This window comes from Nerophis lumbriciformis, linkage group LG34 (genome assembly GCF_033978685.3).
Source record: "Nerophis lumbriciformis linkage group LG34, RoL_Nlum_v2.1, whole genome shotgun sequence".
NCBI classification, from domain to species: domain Eukaryota; kingdom Metazoa; phylum Chordata; class Actinopteri; order Syngnathiformes; family Syngnathidae; genus Nerophis; species Nerophis lumbriciformis.
Window position 1 is genome coordinate 25,868,957 of NC_084581.2, and position 19,360 is coordinate 25,888,316.

The 19,360-nt window shown below is 40.6% G+C and overlaps 1 protein-coding gene across 3 annotated transcripts in view; it reads left to right on the plus strand.

The window, feature by feature from the left end:
* The first annotated feature begins 5,902 nt into the window (after positions 1-5,902).
* Positions 5,903-19,360, plus strand: part of lbr (lamin B receptor) — a 58,363-nt gene continuing 44,905 nt past the window's right edge. Inside the window, exon 1 of one of the 3 annotated variants that reach the window (XM_061929949.2) lies at positions 5,903-6,049. Coding sequence is in view for 1 of the 3 variants with exons in the window: in XM_061929948.2 (XP_061785932.1) it covers positions 6,686-6,699 (14 nt within the window). In the remaining 2 variants the exon portion in view is untranslated. Of the gene's footprint in view, positions 6,050-6,332; positions 6,592-6,611; positions 6,700-19,360 lie in introns of those variants that run through there. The other 2 variants (XM_061929950.2, XM_061929948.2) reach the window with 2 other exon arrangements.

The window sequence follows — 19,360 nt, forward strand, 5'->3', positions numbered from 1 at the left end:
TGGAATTCTTTCCCATTCTTGCTTGATGTACAGCTTAAGTTGTTCAACAGTCCGGGTCTCCGTTGTGGTATTTTAGGCTTCATAATGCGCCACACATTTTCAATGGGAGACAGGTCTGGACTACAGGCAGGCCAGTCTAGTACCCGCACTCTTTTACTATGAAGCCACGTTGATGTAACACGTGGCTTGGCATTGTCTTGCTGAAATAACCTTTCAGCATTAGTGGCGCCTTCACAGATGTGTAAGTTACCCATGTCTTGGGCACTAATACACCCCCATACCATCACAGATGCTGGCTTTTCAACTTTGAGCCTATAACAATCCGGATGGTTCTTTTCCTCTTTGGTCCGCAGGACACGACGTCCACAATTTCCAAAAACAATTTGAAATGTGGACTCGTCAGACCACAGAACACTTTTCCACTTTGTATCAGTCCATCTTAGATGAGCTCAGGCCCAGCGAAGCCGACGCCGTTTCTGGGTGTTGTTGATAAACAGTTTTTGCCTTGCATAGGAGTTTTAACTTGCACTTACAGATGTAGCGACCAACTGTAGTTACTGACAGTGGGTTTCTGAAGTGTTCCTGAGCCCATGTGGTGATATCCTTTACACATTGATGTCGCTTGTTGATGCAGTACAGCCTGAGGGATCAAAGGTCACGGGCTTAGCTGCTTACGTGCAGTGATTTCTCCAGATTCTCTGAACCCTTTGATGATATTACGGATCGTAGATGGTGAAATCGCTAAATTCCTTGCAATAGCTCGTTGAGAAATGTTGTTCTTAAACTGTTTGACAATTTGCTCACGCATTTGTTGACAAAGTGGTGACCCTCGCCCCATCCTTGTTTGTGAATGACTGAGCATTTCATGGAATCTACTTTTATACACAATCATGGCACCCACCTGTTCCCAATTTGCCTGTTCACCTGTGGGATGTTCCAAATACGTGTTTGATGGGCATTCCTCAACTTTATCAGTATTTATTGCCACCTTTCCCAACTTCTTTGTCACACGTTGCTGGCATCAAATTCTAAAGTTAATGATTATTTGCAAAAAAAAGGTCAGTTTGAACATCAAATATGTTGTCTTTGTATCATATTCAACTGAATATGGGTTGAAAATGATTTGCAAATCATTGTATTCTGTTAATATTTACATCTAACACAATTTCCCAACTCATATGGAAATGGGGTTTGTGGGCGCAAAGTTCAAAAGCCAGCATGTGTGATGGTATGGGGGTGTATTAGTGTCCAAGACATGGGTAAATGCTGAAAGGTACATACAGGTTTTGGAGCAACTTATGTTGCCATCCAAGCAATGTTATCATGGACGCCCCTGCCTATTTAAGCAAGACAATGCCAAGCCATGTGTTACAACAGCGTGGCTTCATAGTAAAAGAGTGTGGGTACTAGACTGGCCTGCCTGTAGTCCAGACCTGTCTCCCATTGAAAATTTATTGTGCATTATGAAGCCTAAAATACCACGGAGACCCCGGACTGTTGAACAACTTAAGCTGTACATCAAGCAAGAATAGGAAAGAATTTCACCTGAAAAGCTTCAAAAATTGGTCTCAGTTTCCAAACATTTACTGAGTGTTGTTAAAAGGAAAGGCCATGTAACACAGTGGTAAAATGCACCTGTGCCAACTTTTTGCAATGTGTTGCTGCCATTAAATTCTAAGTTAATGATTATTTGCAAAAAAAAATTAAGTTTCTTAAATCGAATATTAAATATCTTGTCTTTGCAGTCTATTCAATTGAATTTAAGTTGAAAAGGATTTGCAAATCATTGTATTCTGTTTTTATTTACGATTTACACAACGTGCCAACTTCACTGGTTTTGGGGTTTGTATATCATAATTATGTATAATCTATTGATCAAGGGAACGCGCAAAATGTAGGGATAGGGCTAAAAAGTAGGGCGAAGGGGTGTATTGAGACTTGCCCTTTCTCCTCTGATCTGCTGTTACCGAATAGCATTATTTTTGTTTTACTGAGATTCAAACCATCCCTTTAATGTGTTCATTCCCTCTGTTATTTCCCTCCGGGTACTTACACCTCCAAAGACATACCCCTGGGGATAGGTTGATTGGCAACACTAAATTGGCTCTAGTGTGTGAATGTTGTCTGTCTATCTGTGTTGGCCCTGTGATGAGGTGGCGACTTGTCAAGGGTGTACCTCGCCTTTCGCCCATGTGCAGCTGGTATAGGCTCCAGCACCCCAAAAGAGACAAGCGGTAGAAGATGGATGGATTAATTATTTGTATTAGCTTGTGTGTGTTCTCTCCTGAACAAAACGCAGTTGTGTCGTCTGCAAATAATACCAACATTAAGTCCATTGTAGTTTTACAAATGTTGTTAATATAGAGTGAACAATTTTGGTCCCAGTATTGATCCCTGGGGTACACCACAATATATATTTAGCGCTGTAGATGTTTATGGCAAAACATGAATTGAACTGCAGTCAGATGTAGACCCCGATGAGGACGACGAGCATGCAGATGAGCTTCCCTGAGACGGTTTCTCACAGTTGGTGCAGAAATTCTTTGGTTATGCAAACCATGCTGGTCTCAGACGATCATGGAGGTGCACCTGCTGGATGTGGAGGTCCTGGGCTTGTGTGGTTACACATGGTCTGCGGTTATTAGGCCGGTTAGATATACTGCTAGATTTTACAGCAAATTGTAAGTTATTAAAAAGTATGGATTTTGAAATATGAATCCTTTTTGAATCGAGAACCGATTCTGAATAGCATTGTTACCAGATGTGGGTAGAGTACCCAAAAATTGTACTCAAGTAAGAGTATTGTTACTTTAGAATATTATGACTCGAGTACAACTAAAAAGTAGTCATCAAAATAATTACTTGAGTAATTGAGCAAGTAAGTATTCCACGAAAAAAATACTCAAGTAGTGAGTAACTTGTGAATAACTTCTGATTTATTTAGTAGCTATTTGTTAATGGGTCTTGGACTACACTTTTAATTGATGTGAGCATGCATGTGTAAAACATAATAAACTATATACAATACGACCTCAAAAGGGACAAGCAGTAGAAAATGGATGAATGTTGCAAAATGTTTTCGGAAGTCGGAAGTGGAATTGTTGTAGGCTAAAATGTGAACATTTCTACTGACACAGATGACAGCGCATGATAAAAAAATTTCTTTTTACTAGTTTGAAAGTAATGATTGAAGCTTTGTGCTGGTTTTTCTAATGTCATGTCACTTTTTACTGTCAGTATGTTTCTATACACTAATCTGATTTGTCAAATAATTCTTCCATTTATACACCTACATGTGGAGTTGTTTTTTCCATGCTTTTATCTCTAATGTGACTGATGGTAGGGGTAGGCAGCACGGTGGAAAAGGGGTTGGTGCATCTGCCTCACAATACAAAGGTCCTGGGTTTGATCCTGCGCTCGGGATCTTTCTGTGTGGAATTTGCATGTTCTCCCCATGACTGTGTGGGTTCCCTCCGGGTACTACGGCTTCCTCCCACCTCCAAAAACATGCACCCGGAGATAGGTTGTCTTTTTTCCAGGTGTAGAAGACATATTGAAATAATGTGTGTAATAATACAGTAGGATTGTAAGATGTAGATGGAATATAAGAAATTTCATATCACGGTTATTGCGACACAATTAACAAGGTTATCATCATTATTATCCCAGTATTGTGGAATGTGTTCAAAAAACTTTTTAAACACAACTAAAATATATAGACACTATGGTTGTACGGTATACCGGTACTAGTATAGTATACTAATAAATCATATTCGGTACTATACCGCCTCTAAAAAGTACCGGTCCCCCCCTCCCTTTTTTTTTTTTTTAACAGGCATGATATTTAATGTTTATCAGTTCGAACATTAAATATCTTGTCTTTGCAGTCTATTCAATTGAATACAAGTTGAAAAGAATTTGCGAATCGTTGTATTCTGTTTTTATTTACGAATTACACAACGTTCCCGCTTCGCTGGTTTTGCGTAAAAGTAGTTTCTTCTTCACAAAAACACTCAAGTTGTCCTAATACGTTGCCCGGGTCATTGCTTTATTTATGTTTAAAAGCTGTTTTTCTATGTTTTAGTCTGTTTCCGTGCTTTACCCTCTTTCTTTTTGTTTACTTTTGGTTTCATACATTCAAAGTGTAACGGATTGGCCCAGCGTAATGAAGTGTTGCTCTCCGAGAAGGACAAGCAAGGGATCCTCGGGGAGCTTAAAGCGGACACACAATGACAAAGTGGAGCTGTCCAAAGAAGACCTCCTTCCCGACGCGATGGTAGCATGGGGGCAGCTTATGGCGAAGGTGACGGAAGCAGAAAACCACTACTTTTCCCAATCACAAAGCACTCGGGAGTCTTCCTCTGCGCTTTTCCCGCAGGCATCCACTCCTCATCAGATCCCGGCATGGACAGCTGCTGCTCCCTCACTTCACCAGCCCCAGGCCGGTATATGTGATGCCTCCCTCACTTCAGATCACACAGCTTGGGTCTTCCAGTGCGGTCAAAGGGCTTACCCGTCGCACCATGGTGACGTCACACCATCTCTGAGGAAAGTGTGGCAGCACGGCCCGATGATGTCACAACCACCGCTACGGTAGCGTGCATGCAAGGCAAAGAAGAAATCCTCACTAACACAGATTTAGACAGATTTGTGAACAATATTTGAGAGGAATATGTATTTTGGATATAGAGTGAGTTTTAGATCTTTGAGTTCAAAACAAAAGTGTGTGTGTACAGTATATATATGTATGTGTGTATGTATGTATATATATATATATATATATATATATATATATATATATATATATATATATATATATATATTAGTTTTTTTTGTTCAGTGTACATTAAAACTACTCTGACAGTTACTTTAGTAACTTTTATTTATTTATATTTATTTATTTAGTTTTTATTCAGGTGGAGCTAAGGATAATATTTTAATCTTGTTTTTTAATGTTTGTGCAGCACTTTGGAAATATTTTTGTTGTTTGAATGTGCTATATAAATAAAGTGGATGGATTGGATTTTTGAAAAGTAACTTTTACTTAAGTATTATTTTTTTCTTTTTCTTTTCTTCTTTTTTCTTTTTCCTCTCTTTATTCTTCTTTCCATCCCTCTCTGCCAAAACAAGCTTTCAACAAACATTTAATAAAGTCAAATACAAATAAGCAACAAGAGACTATCCCACACTTCTCTGTTGTAAAGTAAATCTGTACAGAAGATAAGAGCATCTAAATCAACAATTTGATTTGCCTCAGTGACTGGACGGGACAGAGTTAACACATATGTAGTTCGGAGACCATTAAGCTGGCCGGTGGTCTTCTTGTTATGTGTTTTTGGTTTAAACCAGGGGTCCCCAAACTTTGGGTTAAAAAGATTTGGCCGGGATATATATATATATATATATATTTTTTTTTTGAGCATGATGTTATGTTATCGATGGGAAAATGCATTTTTAGACCAAATGATTTGCCTGAGCGGCTAGGAGGCACCGAGAGTAACAAGCGGTAGAAAATGGATTAAAAAGGACAGATTTAAAAAAAAAATAAAATAAACCTTTTTTTTTTTTTTTTACTTGGGACTTCACGCGGGCGTAGTTTGGGGACCCCTGGTTTAAACAATTTAACGTGACTTTTCCAATAGTTTATTTTATTCTGATTATAATCATGATCAACACATTAAAGGCCAACTCACAAACAATTACATTTATATTTACCATTTTCAAATAAAATGCATCAGTATCAGTAATGTTAATCGATATATCTGTTCTATATTTTCAGCATCGCCCCGCCCCTGACTTTCAGATCAGTTCAGTTCAATAGGCGCGCGCCTCCTGACAGTTAAAATAAAGTGTCAACCAATAATATCACAGAACAGTTTGAAATGACGTCCAACTGGCCAATCACAGGCATTCGCGCCTTCAGTGGCTTTTGTTGAGAGGGCGGGAGATGCACGTCTGCGTCAGACGTTAGGATTGATTTGTCGTATCGGAACTTTGCTGCGAGGAGTTTATCACTTATTTACCAAATTGAATTTGTTGCATCAATAAGGTAAGCACCGATGTTATACATATATTTGTAATACGAAAAACAAACTACTTCCTGTTTCTCTTTGTTGGCTTTAGCTGAAGCTTCGCGCAACGAGCGTAGTCTCGGACTATTTCCTGGAGCGGTAATTTCTTAACCAGAAGCTGTGAAATAAACATTCTTAAACGTTTTTTTTCAAACTTTTATTGAACTTAATATGTTTCCTCTCGATGTTCTGTCGCCCGGATAAGCGTCGCGTTAGTCCAACTTTGTAGCGTCACCCCTGTTATAACGTTCGTACACATTTCAGGAATTAGACGGCGGCGGTTGAGTCAAATAAATACAGATTACACCGCATTGAAAATGGCCGATAAGAGTTCGAAAGGTTTCTGTTTTGCTAGCGAGTCACGGGTTGTAAAGTGTACACGCGAGGTATTGTTTGTCCACGGCGCGAATGGGTGGCTACTCGACAGAAAAGTTGTTTTGTTTTTCTCGAACGCCATTTGAATGCGTGACGTTTTCCCTCCTTTCTCTCGCTAGTAGCTGAGTGGGGCGATCCACGCGAGGTAAGCTAACGTTAAAGTAACAGACGAGGAGGTTAACTGTATTTGTATTTTTTACCAGAAGTCAACTTAAGTTGCTGCGTTTTGGCTACTTAGAATGAGATATACCAGGTACAGCGTGCCGTTACATGTATTATGTCGATGTTATTTGAACATTTACACATTCGTTCTGGGGCAAGCAGTTAATGTTTTTTTCTCTTGAGTTCTTGTTCACGATCTCCTTTATTTGTTGTGAGTCGTTATGCAATGTAATTGCTATCATTGTGACTTTATAACACTATTGGCAAAAGACTGCAAAGTACATAAAAGACGCATAAAGAGTTGTCATGGTAACGACTCTTAAGTTATGAGAGCTATAATGCAGTGTTTTTAAACCTTTTCTGAGCCAAGGCACATTTTTTTGTCTTTGAAAAAATCCCAAGGCACACAACCAGCAGAAATCATTTAAAAATGAAACTCAGTAGCCGATATTGACAATAAAAAGTTGTTCTCACAATTGTTGGATATGAATTCAAACCATAAGCATGCATCACTATAGCTCTTGTCTCAAAGTAGGTGTACTGTCACGACCTGTCACATCACGCCGTGACTTGTTTTGAGTTTGTTGGTGTTTTCCTGTATGTAGTGTTTTAGTTCTTGTCTTGCGCTCCTATTTTGGTGGCTTTTCCTCTTTTGTTGGTAATTTCCTGTAGCAGTTTCATGTATTCTTGAACGCTATTGAACGCCCCTGCTTTGTTTTCACAATCAAGACTATTTAAGTTGTGCGGACGCTACCCTTCTTTGTGGGGACATTGTTGATTGTCATGTATGGATGTACTTTGTGGACGCCGTCTGCTCCACACGCTGTAAGTCTTTGCTGTCGTCCAGCATTCTGTTTTTGTTTACCGTATTTTCCGCACCATTAGCCGCACCTAAAAACCACAAATTTACTCAAAAGCTGACAGTGCGGCTTTTAACCCGGTGCGCTTTATATATGGATAAATATTAAGATTCATTTTCATAAAGTTTCGGTCTCGTAACTACGGTAAACAGCCGCCATCTTTTTTCCCGGTAGAACAGGAAGCGCTTCTTCTTCTACGCAAGCAACCGCCAAGGTAAGCACCCGCCCCCATAGAACAGGAAGTGCTTCTTCTTCTACTGTAAGCAACCACCCGCCCGCGTAGAAGAAGAAAAAGCGCGCGGATATTACCGTACGTTTCATTTCCTGTTTACATCTGTAAAGACCACAAAATGGCTCCTACTAAGCGACAAGGATCCGGTTCATGAAAAGACGCAATCTCTCCATCCGCACACGGATTACTATTTCACAGCAACTGATATTCCTGTGAACCGCACTGTGGATACTGTGGATACAACGGGAGCACGTACGGTGAATATTCGCACCACAGGGAATGAGAAGTCATCCTTCACTGTGGTTCTAGCTTGCCATGCTAACTTCCACCCATGGTGATATTCAAAAGGAAGACCTTGCCAAAAGAGACCTTTCCAGCCGGCGTCATCATAAAAGCTAACTCGAAGGGATGGATGGATGAAGAAAAGATGAGCGAGTGGTTAAGGGAAGTTTACGCGAAGAGGCCGGGGGGCTTTTTTCACACAGCTCCGTCCATGTTGATATACGACTCTATGCGCGCCCACATCACAGATGGTGTCAAAAAACAAGTGAAGCACACAAATACAACACTCGCCGTCATTCCGGGTGGATTAACCAAAGAACTCCAACCGCTGGATATTGGTGTCAACAGGGCATTCAAATCACGACTGCGAACGGCGTGGGAACAATGGATGACCGAAGGCGAACACACCTTCACTAAGACAGGCAGACAGCGCCGGACGACATACGCCAACATCTGCCAGTGGATCGTAAATGCCTGGGCAGATATTTCGGTCACAACTGTGGTCCGAGCTTTCCGGAAGGCAGGATTCACAGAACTGCTGGACAACAGTGACACTGACTCCGATGACTTCGACGAGACGGAACCGGCCATTTTGGATCCCACATTTGCCCAACTTTTTAATTCGGACACCGAAGACGAAGAATTCGAAGGATTTACGAATGAAGAATAACTTCAGAAAGTGAGCGCTATGTTTATTTTGTGTGTTGTGACATTAACGTTCGAGCAACATTATGTTGCTATTGCTCTGCACTATTTTGAATTTTACTATGTTTGTGATTGCACATTTGCGTACATTTTGGGACAGAGTTGTTAGAACGCTGGTTTTTAATATATTATTAAAGTTTGACTGACCTATCCGACTGTTTTTTTGACATTCCCTTTAGCGCAGCATAGGCGCGGCTTATAGTCCGGGGCGGCTTATAGGTGGACAAAGTTTTGAAATATGCCATTCATTGAAGGTGCGGCTAATAACCCAGGGCGGCTTATAGTGCGGAAAATACGGTACTTTGCAGGCAGTTCAGTTTTAGTTTCGTTTTGCATAGCTATGCCTAAGCTTCAATGCCTTTTCTTAGCGGCACTCGCCTTTTATTTGTTTTTGGTTTAAGTGTTAGATACCTTTTTACCTACGCACTGCCTCCCGCATATTGTGATCACGACAAACCATGTTCCCGACATCTACAAAGCAATTAGCTACCTGCTGCCACCTACTGATATGGAAGAGTGTAACACGGTTACTCTGCCGAGCTCTAGACAGCACAGACACTCAACAACGGCACATTTGCGGATTATAATTACTGGTTTGCAAAAAATATATTTAACCCAATTAGGTGAAATTACATAATCTCCCACGGCACACCAGACTGTATCTCGCGGCACAGTGGTTGAAAAACACTGCTATAGTGGGACCATTCCATCTCATTCACATGGTGGATTTCTAAGGGGCCCTGCATTCTATGTAAAGCTTTGTGTGTGTTTAAAGCCAACACATAGACACCCAAACTATTTATTAGCACGGTCGGATCCGATGGGGAACCGCATTCCCGATCCTTCCCTGACAGCCCACATTGACCAGGACACAAGCCTGGAGCAGATTACAGGCGACCAATTTTTTGGTGTGTCCTGTCATTTTTAGAATTGTCAACTTGGCTGTGTACCCATGTTTGGTTCTCCCTGCCGAGTTCAGCCATCGTAGTTATCCAAGGTGTTGTGAGTATTTTAAATCAGTGGCGATTTTATTTTATGTTCTCAGATCAGGTGAAAAATGTGTTGTTTAGTTCAGTTCAGTTTCAGCTTATTTCGAACATGCATACGATACAATGTAATGCATCACATATTTCCAGTTGTTTCATTACTGCACGTCCAAAAAAGAGTAGGAAGAAGCAGAGCTTATTTAATTCTACCCCTTTTCATATATCAATTTTATCCAATTTCCTTGTTCTCTGTAACAACATCCATCCATCCATTTTCTACCGCTTGTCCCGTTCGGGGTTGCGGGGGTGCCGGAGCCTATCTCAGCTGTATTCGGGTGGTATGCGGGGTACACCAAGTCACCGCCAACAGATAGACAGACAACATTCACACACTAAGGCCAATTTAGTGTTGCCAGAACAGTTAATAAATATTAAATGATAGACCATAGTACCGTAAGTAAATAAGTGTTAAATACATAAATAATCTTTATCTAAAAAAAAGGGTTCAAGATGTTCATCAAAATTCTTGTTCTGTGTACTTTGTTAACACTTGCTGTTTGAACAGTCTCTTAATCTGAATCATATTGGTGCTTTGTTTGATTTCTTTGGTTAATCCATTCCATAATTTTTAATTCCACATATGGATATGCTAAAGGTTTCAAGTGTTGTACGAGCATACAAATGTTTTAAATTAGATTTTCCTCTAAGGTTATATTTCTCGTTTTTTGTTGAGAATAATTGTTGTACATTCTTGGGTAGCAGGTTATAGTTTGCTTTGTACATAATTTTAGCTGTTTGCAAATGCACCAAGTCGTTGAATTTCAATATTTTTGAATCAATAAATAAAGGGCTTGTATGTTCTCTATATCCAGCATTATGTATTATTCTAATTGATCTTTTTTTGTAACACCGTTAGCACATTTGTTGTTGTTTCCCCATATTTGTACAAAATAACTCAGAAATGGTAACACTAGTTTAGCGTGTATTATTTTGCTTGTCCATCCATTTTCTACCGCATGTCCCTTTCCCTTTCGGAGTCACAGGGGGCTGAAAGTCTTCAAAAAATTCTACACAGTAATCCCTCATTTATTGTGTCTAATTGGTTGCAGGCCTGATCGTGATAAATACATTTTTTGCAAATTAAGATTCCTATTAATAAATAGAATAATTGAATAGTTTAAAATAGAAGGAGCATGATAAACAATTTTTTTTTTTAAAGAGTAATATTGGTAGGAGTGAAACAATACCTCTAACTCTAGTACGAAAAATTATAGTTATTGAATAATTGTTTATTTAAAAGTACAGCTAGAAGCATGATGACTTTTAATGTGGTGTAACGCTCTTTCCCAAATCGATTTGATTTAGATTCATTGGGTTCTAATGGGCGTAGGCGATATATAGATTTTATCGATATTTTTGAGTTTTTTGTTGCAGATGATTAAAAAAAAAAATATATATATTTTGCATACTTTTTGCCCCTGGGAGCTTCCAAAACTTGCGCGTCCCCCTTACTTCCTTAGCGGCACACCTAGCAAAACATGGCTAGTTCTAACGCTAACGAGAGATACGTTTATGCCAAAGAAAAGTGTTGTCAGTATTTTGGTTTTGCAGCATCTAGGGATGTATATCGTTCAGATTTTATCGATATTTGTGATTGGTACTCTTATCGGTACTATATGTAATTAGTGTAAGTAAAGATGTGGGGAAAAATATTTTTTATTAGCACAAGAGGTTTGCACATCTCCACAACATTATGCAACATCTGAAAGCAGGGAAGTCTTTTATCAACGTCCACTTTTTAAGTCTTGAACAAGCCAACTATGTTTGCTAATGAAGTTGTTTTGTCATCATCTTGTAAAAGGCACACTGATCCATCATTGTTTCTATTCATTACAATTACCTGGAAATATGTTGTTTAGCATTCACACTTACCTGGAAATATTTTGTTTAGCATTCATGTGCAAAGCACAGACCTTTTTTTACATGATATATCCTATCAAATGTATCATATAAATCAATACAATTAATTAGCATGTTGTGTGGTAGTGCATTTTGTAACAATAGAAGTAGTTTTGTGTTTATGTTGCATGGTGACGGACCGGAGGCTATATTGAGTGTTGACAGCTATTATGGTCTGTGTATCGTATTTTTCGGACTATGAGGCGCACTTCAAATCCTTTAATTTTCTCAAAAATCGACAGTGCGTCTTATAACCCGGTGCGCCTAATGTACGTAATAATTTTTGTTGTGCTTACCGACCTCAAAACAATTTTATTTAGTACATAGTACCAGTAGAGACCAAGAGATTTGTGTAGACTGCAATATGACACCAGTAAACAGCACCAAAACTTTTAAGTGTTCCATTGAGAATATAGAACATTACACTCAGCGCTCAAAAATCTGTCAACATGACTTTGGTAAGCTTTGAAGCTGCACAACTTCAGATAAAATAAAGATGCAGTTGGTATTTTTATTGATCCAAAGAAAGCCTTTGATACCATTAATCATTCAATTCTACTAGATAAAATGGAAAGATATGGAATTAGGGGGCTGTCTGGTGACTGGTTAAAACGTTATTTAACAGGGAGGGTACAGTTTGTAAGAATGGGTCAATTTTTATCTGATACTCTTGGCATTGCTTGTGGTGTACCCCAAGGATCCGTGTTGGGGCCAAAACTGTTTAATGTATATATTAATGATATGTTTAATACATCCAAAATACTGAAATGTATACTATTTGCAGATGACACAAATATATTCTACAGTAGTGATGACTATAATGAGCTCATAAATACAGTAAACACAGAACTAAACATAGTTTAAAAAAATGGATGGACACAAATAAATTTGAATACAAATAAAACTAATGTTTGGAAATCGCAACATAACGTCTGAACAGAAAATAAGTATTGATGGTACCTAAATTGAAATTGTAAATGAGAATACATTTTTGGGAGTAATAATTGATAGTAAGCTATCATGGAAACCTCATGTCAGACACATTAAAACAAACATCTCCAAAAGCCTTTCAATTATAAACAAAGCAAAACTATACCTCAATAAAAATGCACTCCGTACTCTATACTGCACCTTGGTACTGCCATACCTTACATACTGTGTTGAAGTATGGGGGAATACTTACCACAACACAATTCATCCTCTGATCATATTACAGAAAAGAGCAGTGCGGATCATTCACAACGTTGGTTATTTAGAACATACTCATAATCTGTTTATGCAATCAAAGTTGCTCAAATTTGATGACCTTGTTAAATATAATACATTAATAATCTTATATAAAGTATTTAACAAATTATTGCTGCCTAATCTACAACGTTTTTTAGAAGACGAGTGCAGGCTCATAACTTGAGAGGCTTTGGATATTTCTCATTGCCAAGAGCTCAAACCACTCGTAAACGTTTTGTGTGTCTGTATGCGGAGTAAAACTATGGAACAAACTGGACTTACAACACAAGCAATGCCAAACTATTAATCAATTTAAACTATTATACAAACATGGGGTCTGGTTCAAATATAGAGATGAGGGTCTTTAATTTGACCTGCTGTTGTACTCTGTCTCAAAGTGTTAACATGTGCTCAATGTTTCCTTACCATTATTGCTATGTTGTCTATTACCATTGTTGGTATATTTATTATTCTTACATTGTTGATACAAATTATTGTTACAGTGTAATATGATACAACATTTGTATTATAATCCTTGAACAAAGTAACAGTGAAACTCATGTAAATAATCACTGAATGGAGAACTGAGGGTGGGATTAAATACATTATCTTCTTCCCACTCCCTTTCCAGCAAAACTGGACAATCATGCATTACACCATACATTACCTTTTGCACTATATTAATTTATATTATTATGTGTTGTCAACTTTGTAGTTTTTTTTCTTATTATTTTTTTATGTCATTGCCTGAAATTAATGGAAGAAAAAAATGAAATGAACTTGATTGATTGTCGTCGCATTACGGCTAATGTAGTCAGACATACGAGTATTATTATGGTGTGTGTGTGTGTGTCTGTGTGTGTGTATAAGGACCACAAATGGCACCCATTAGCAGATGTTGTTTTGCTTTACAATATTATGCAAAAACAACTTGTCTTACCTTCTGATACCTGCTGATCTGTATTTGGTATCTGCATAAGTCCTGAAAATTTGTACGTGTCCGCCTTTGTAGTCCGTGTGAACACCCTAATCAATAAGCTTCTTTTTCTCTATCTTGTTATAGGGCATCCATCCTCCGCTGATGCCATTTCTAATATAAAGTAGTGTAAAGTTCTAACTTGTATCTGTCAGTGGAATCGCTACGAAAGCTACTGGTGTAGTGGGTTTAATTCTCCCACAGAACTTTAGTTATTAGAGAGTTCCAGTGGAACGTTTTTTCACGGGACACATTTCCGGCGTTGTTGTTGCACTCGTGAGCCACGGATGAGAAGATGCTGATTCGTTGTTGGTTTAAGTAAAGTCTGAATGTCATATAACATTTTGACAAAAGAACCACCATTTCATGTTATGTAGACCACAAGGAAGTGTTTTAAATTTAGAAAAACATAATATGATTATTGTTTTGGCCATGATCTGGCAGCCCTAGTTAGAACTAGAGGTGGGAAGAAATAATACATTTTTAGATTAATTCAAATTCGGACATGGACGATTAATAACCGGTTAGTAAATGTGAAACGATATGAGATTCATTTATTGTAAATATTGTAATGCAGACAGTTCTAAAATTTAGCTGACCGCAGCGAGCCACTTCACTGAGAGATCCGACCAGCTCCTTTTAAAGGGCACTTACTTTCCAGTTTTGCACACATTTAATGTAACATAATACATGTGATGGGACTTAATTTACTGTTTCTTATTACAATGCACTGTTTTTAAATGTTGCAAGTGATAAAATACTTATTTAAGGAAACGAAAATAAATGTAAAACTGCATCAATGTACATAAATTAAAAATGCATCATCCATCCATCCATTTTCTATCGCTTGTCCCTCTCTGGGTCAGGGGGTACTGGAGCCTATCCCAGCTGAATCAGGCGGACGAAGGGGTACACCCTACAAGTCGCCACCTCATAATCGAGTTTTAATCAAATTTTAGCTCCTGAATCGTAATCGAATCGTGAGGTGCCCAAAGATTTGCACCTCTAGTTAGAACTGTACGTTATTTTATATTAGAAGTAGCAACAGCGGAGTATGAATGTAGTCAATAAGAAGGAGCTTATTGACTACAGTGCAGACTACAATGGCGAATGCCCGCACATTTTCTGAACTTATGCCGACCCCAATTACACATTGGTACCTATCACTAGGTAAGAAAAGTTGGTTTTGCATAATAGATCGAAACAAAGCGCCAGATAATATGTCTCCTAATAGGTGCCGTTTTGGGGTCTTCATTCGGGTTTTTAATGATGAACCAATGTGACTGGATATCTAGTTGCAGTGTTGGCGTTAACGCACTTTTTGTGTCTTTTTACGCATTTAAATGAGAAAGGACGCGCATTTCCGGAAGTCTGCGCGTCCCTGGGACGAGGAGGGTTTTTTTTTTACAGACCCTGCCTTCCCGGGTCAAAACTCCAGTTTGCTTGTTTTTTTATCGATTATCGCTTTCCGCTGGTGTTTTCATACGCTCAACGTCCACTGGTCGTAGGGCTGGGCGATTATATAGGGTTGTACGATATATCGGTACTAGTAAAGTATTGCGGTACTAATGAATCATAAACGGTACTATAATCTGTTTGAAAAATACCAGCCCCCCCCCCATCCTTTTTTTTTTTAAATGACGGCATGTCGTTGTCACGTCGTGACATTTCTGGTTTTACGAGCAAAGGAGCATGTTCGGCAGCGCACAATCACGGAGTACTTACAAGCAGACACGGTGTGTAGACAGAAAAGGGAGAATGGACGCATTTTGGCTTAAAAACTAACAATAAAGGTGAAGCTATAACACTGAAATGCCGCTCTACAAGAGGTGCTTTATAACATGGTGTAACAGTTCCTCTCCCGTGGGTTCCCCTGATACCGACAGACTGCAGCACAGGAAGTCTGGTTTTAACAATCTTTTTAATTTGCTTACACACAGCGACAGCACTGCGCTCCACGACTTTTCACTCTCTCCAGCTTGTCTTTCCCTCGTGTGTGTCTCCAGCGTGTGTCCCTCTCATGGCCCCGAACGCTACTGATATGAATGACAGGTGATTAGATGATCAGCCACAGCTGGGGCAATCCAATCAACTGCCAGCTGTACCTCAAAGCCGATCCCCCACACACACCCCTCCGCAGCAGGTGTGCAAACCACTCCCCCCTCCACAGACCTCCACCGCCAGACTCAGGCAGAGAAGCCCGGCCGCACCTACTCCCCCCCCACCCCGTATGGCAGCCGAAGAGAAAATCAGCTACGGCCATCTGCGCCCCCGGCCTGTGGATCACTCTGAAGTTGAAGGGTTGTAACGCTAGATACCAACGGGTAATCTGTGCGTTGGCATCCTTCATACAGCCACTGGAGGGGTTTGTGGTCCGAGCAGAGGCTGAATGAGCGCCCCAGCAGGTAATACCGGAGGGCACCGACCACCCACCGGATGGCAAGGCACTCCCTCTCCACCGTGCTGTACCTCGCCTCCCGGTCCAAGAGCTTCCGACTGATGTACATCACAGGGCGGTCAACACCCCCACCAGCTGGGACAAAACAGCCCCCAGTCCTCTGCCCGACACGTCAGCCTGCAAACAGAACGGGATAGAAAAATCAGGCATGTGTAGGATGGGCTCCCCGCAGAGGGCCTTTTTAACACTCTCAAACGCCTGCTGGCACTGCTCCGTCCACTGGACCAGATCTGAAGCACCCTTTAGGGTGAAGGCAGTTAGTGGGCTGGTCAGGTCCGCAAACTGGGGAATGAACCTCCGGTAGTAACCTGCCAGACCCAAAAACTGCCTCACCTCTTTTGTTGTCTTGGGAGTCGGACAGGCCGCAATTGCTGCTGTCTTGTCTACTTGCGGACGCACCTGCCCTCCTCCCAAGTGGTACCCCAGATACTGTACCTCCCTCAGACCAACCGCGCACTTCGTCGGGTTGGCGGTGAGCCCTGCCTGCCTCAGGGACTCGAGCACCGCCCCCACCCTCTGCACATGCTCCGCCCAGCTGCCGCTCTTGATGATGACATCATCCAGGTAGGCAGCAGCATATGCAGTGTGGGGACGCAGCACCCGGTCCATGAGGCGCTGGAACGTGGTCGGCGCACCGAACAAGCCTAACGGAAGTGTCACAAATTGGTACAAACCTTCCGGAGTGGAGAACGCCGTTTTTTCCTTGGAGTCAGGAAAGTTGGGCGCCAGATGTAACAGTTCCTCTCCCGTGGTTTCCCCTGACTCGCACTGGAGCACAGGAAGTCTGGTTTTAACAATCTTTTTAATTTGCTCACACACAGCGACAGCACTCCGCTCTGCGACTTTTCAGTTTCTCCAGCGGGTCTTTCCCTCGTGTGTCTCTCCGGTGTGTCTTTCCAGCGTGAAGTGAAGTGAATTACATTTATATAGCGTTTTTTCTCAAGTGACTCAAAGCACTTTACATTGTGAAACCCAATATCTAAGTTACATTTAAACCAGTGTGGGTGGCACTGGGAGCAGGTGGGTAAAGTGTCTTGCCCAAGGACACAACGGCAGTGACTAGGATGGCGGAAGTGGAGATCGAACCGGCTACCCTCAAGTTGCTGGCACGGCCGCTCCACCAACCGAGCTATACCGCCCAGTGTGTCTCCAGCGTGTGTGTGTCCCTCTCATGGCCCTGATCGCTACTGATAAGAATGACAAGTGATTCAATGATCAGCCACAGCTGGGGCAATCCAATCACCTGCCAGCTGTACTTCGAAGCCGATCCCCCACACACCCCTCTCCGCAGCAGGTGCGCAAACCACGCCCTCCTCCACACATGGCTAGCTAGCTAGCGGCTAGCGTCCAGCCGCAGTCGGCAGTGTTTTAGCTACTTCTAAATCACTGGTCCTTGCCTTCATGGTGACAAAAACTACTTTTCTTACAAGTATACTCCCTGTAGGATGAGAAATAGCTAAACTTGCTTCAGTACACACCGTAGGAAGACACAATAGCTCACTGCCATATAGGGATGTCCCGATCCGATATTTGGATCGGATCGGCCGCCGATATTTGCCAAAAAATGCGTATCGGCAAGGCATGGGAAAATGCCGATCCAGATCCAGTTTAAAAAAAAAACTCCGGTCCGTGTTTTCCAACGCACCGATTTAAATAATACATTACACTTTTCTGCTGCTCCCTAATTTCCGTTCCGCATTTTCCAGCACACCTTCAACACAGGTCTGTAGATTCTCACGCAGTTGCTTTTAGCTGTTGGCAGTACACGACAGGCTCTTCTCACTCTTTCCTGTGTCTCCTTACAGCAAGCGCACCTTCTTACACACGTCACATACTGTCACGTCATACGTCACATACTGTCACGTCATACGTCACATACGTATACGTCCTCCCCGAGCAGAGAGGTAGCAGCATGGCTAACGTTAGCTGTGATGCTAGCGCAGCCGTGTGACCAACGTTCCCTCTAAGCTGCGCGCCTGTGCAATTGCGCACTGCTCAAGCGTCCTCTGCGCATAGCAATTATATGCCACGCACAAAATCAAATAAAAAAATAAGCGCATAACCATTTTCGACACACGAACACGACAGAGGAAACTGTTTTCGTCATCATTGTTCAAATATTGTAACGTCTGTCGAGACGCTTATCTCCATTCGGTGCCACACGTCCACGCCATCAAAATGCCGATGCAAAAATTTCCAGATCAACACCGTATGAAAAAATTAGTGATTTTTTTAGTTGTGATTTCCTTCTCTGCATGAAAGTTTAAAAGTAGCATATATTACTGCAGTATGAAGAAGAATGTTTTAATGTAGACATGCAAGCCTTGAAAGAAAATTTTGAAAATCAAGACTACATTTCCTGCAAATGGGTGCATTTCTACCCTATATTTTAACTTTAGATTTATTCTCATATCAAACTCTTTTGGCTGTCTTTTTGACACTTACATCCGGCGCCCCCCTCCACACTCTGGATTATAAATAATGTAAATAATTCAATGTGATTATCTTGTGTGATGACTGTATTATGATGATAGTATATATCTGATAGTATATATCTGTATCATGACCCCGACTTAAACAAGTTGAAAAACTTATTCGGGTGTTACCATTTAGTGGTCAATTGTACGGAATATGTACTTCACTGTGCAACCTACTAATAAAAGTCTCAATCAATCAATCAAAACACATAGAATCATCATACTGCTGTGATTATATGCATCAAGTGTTCATTCAAGGCTAAGGCAAAATATCGAGATATATATCGTGTATCGCAATATGGCCTTAAAATATCGCAATATTAAAAAAAGGCCATATAGCCCAGCCCTAGTTTCAATGATGCCATTTCTGTTTGTCATGTATAATTTTGTCTATTTTGTGTTTATCCTTGAATAAACAGGTCAGTTTCTTGTTACCAACCATTGTGTATTATTCAAACTCCCCTAATTCAGCTGGCTAGTTGTTATCAAGAGTTCTAAAACCCTTTTCAACATGATTCTGACAACTAAGTAGGCTAAATAACTTTAAACTTTAATACATGCTCAGATAGGCCAGTATCGGCCAGTATCGT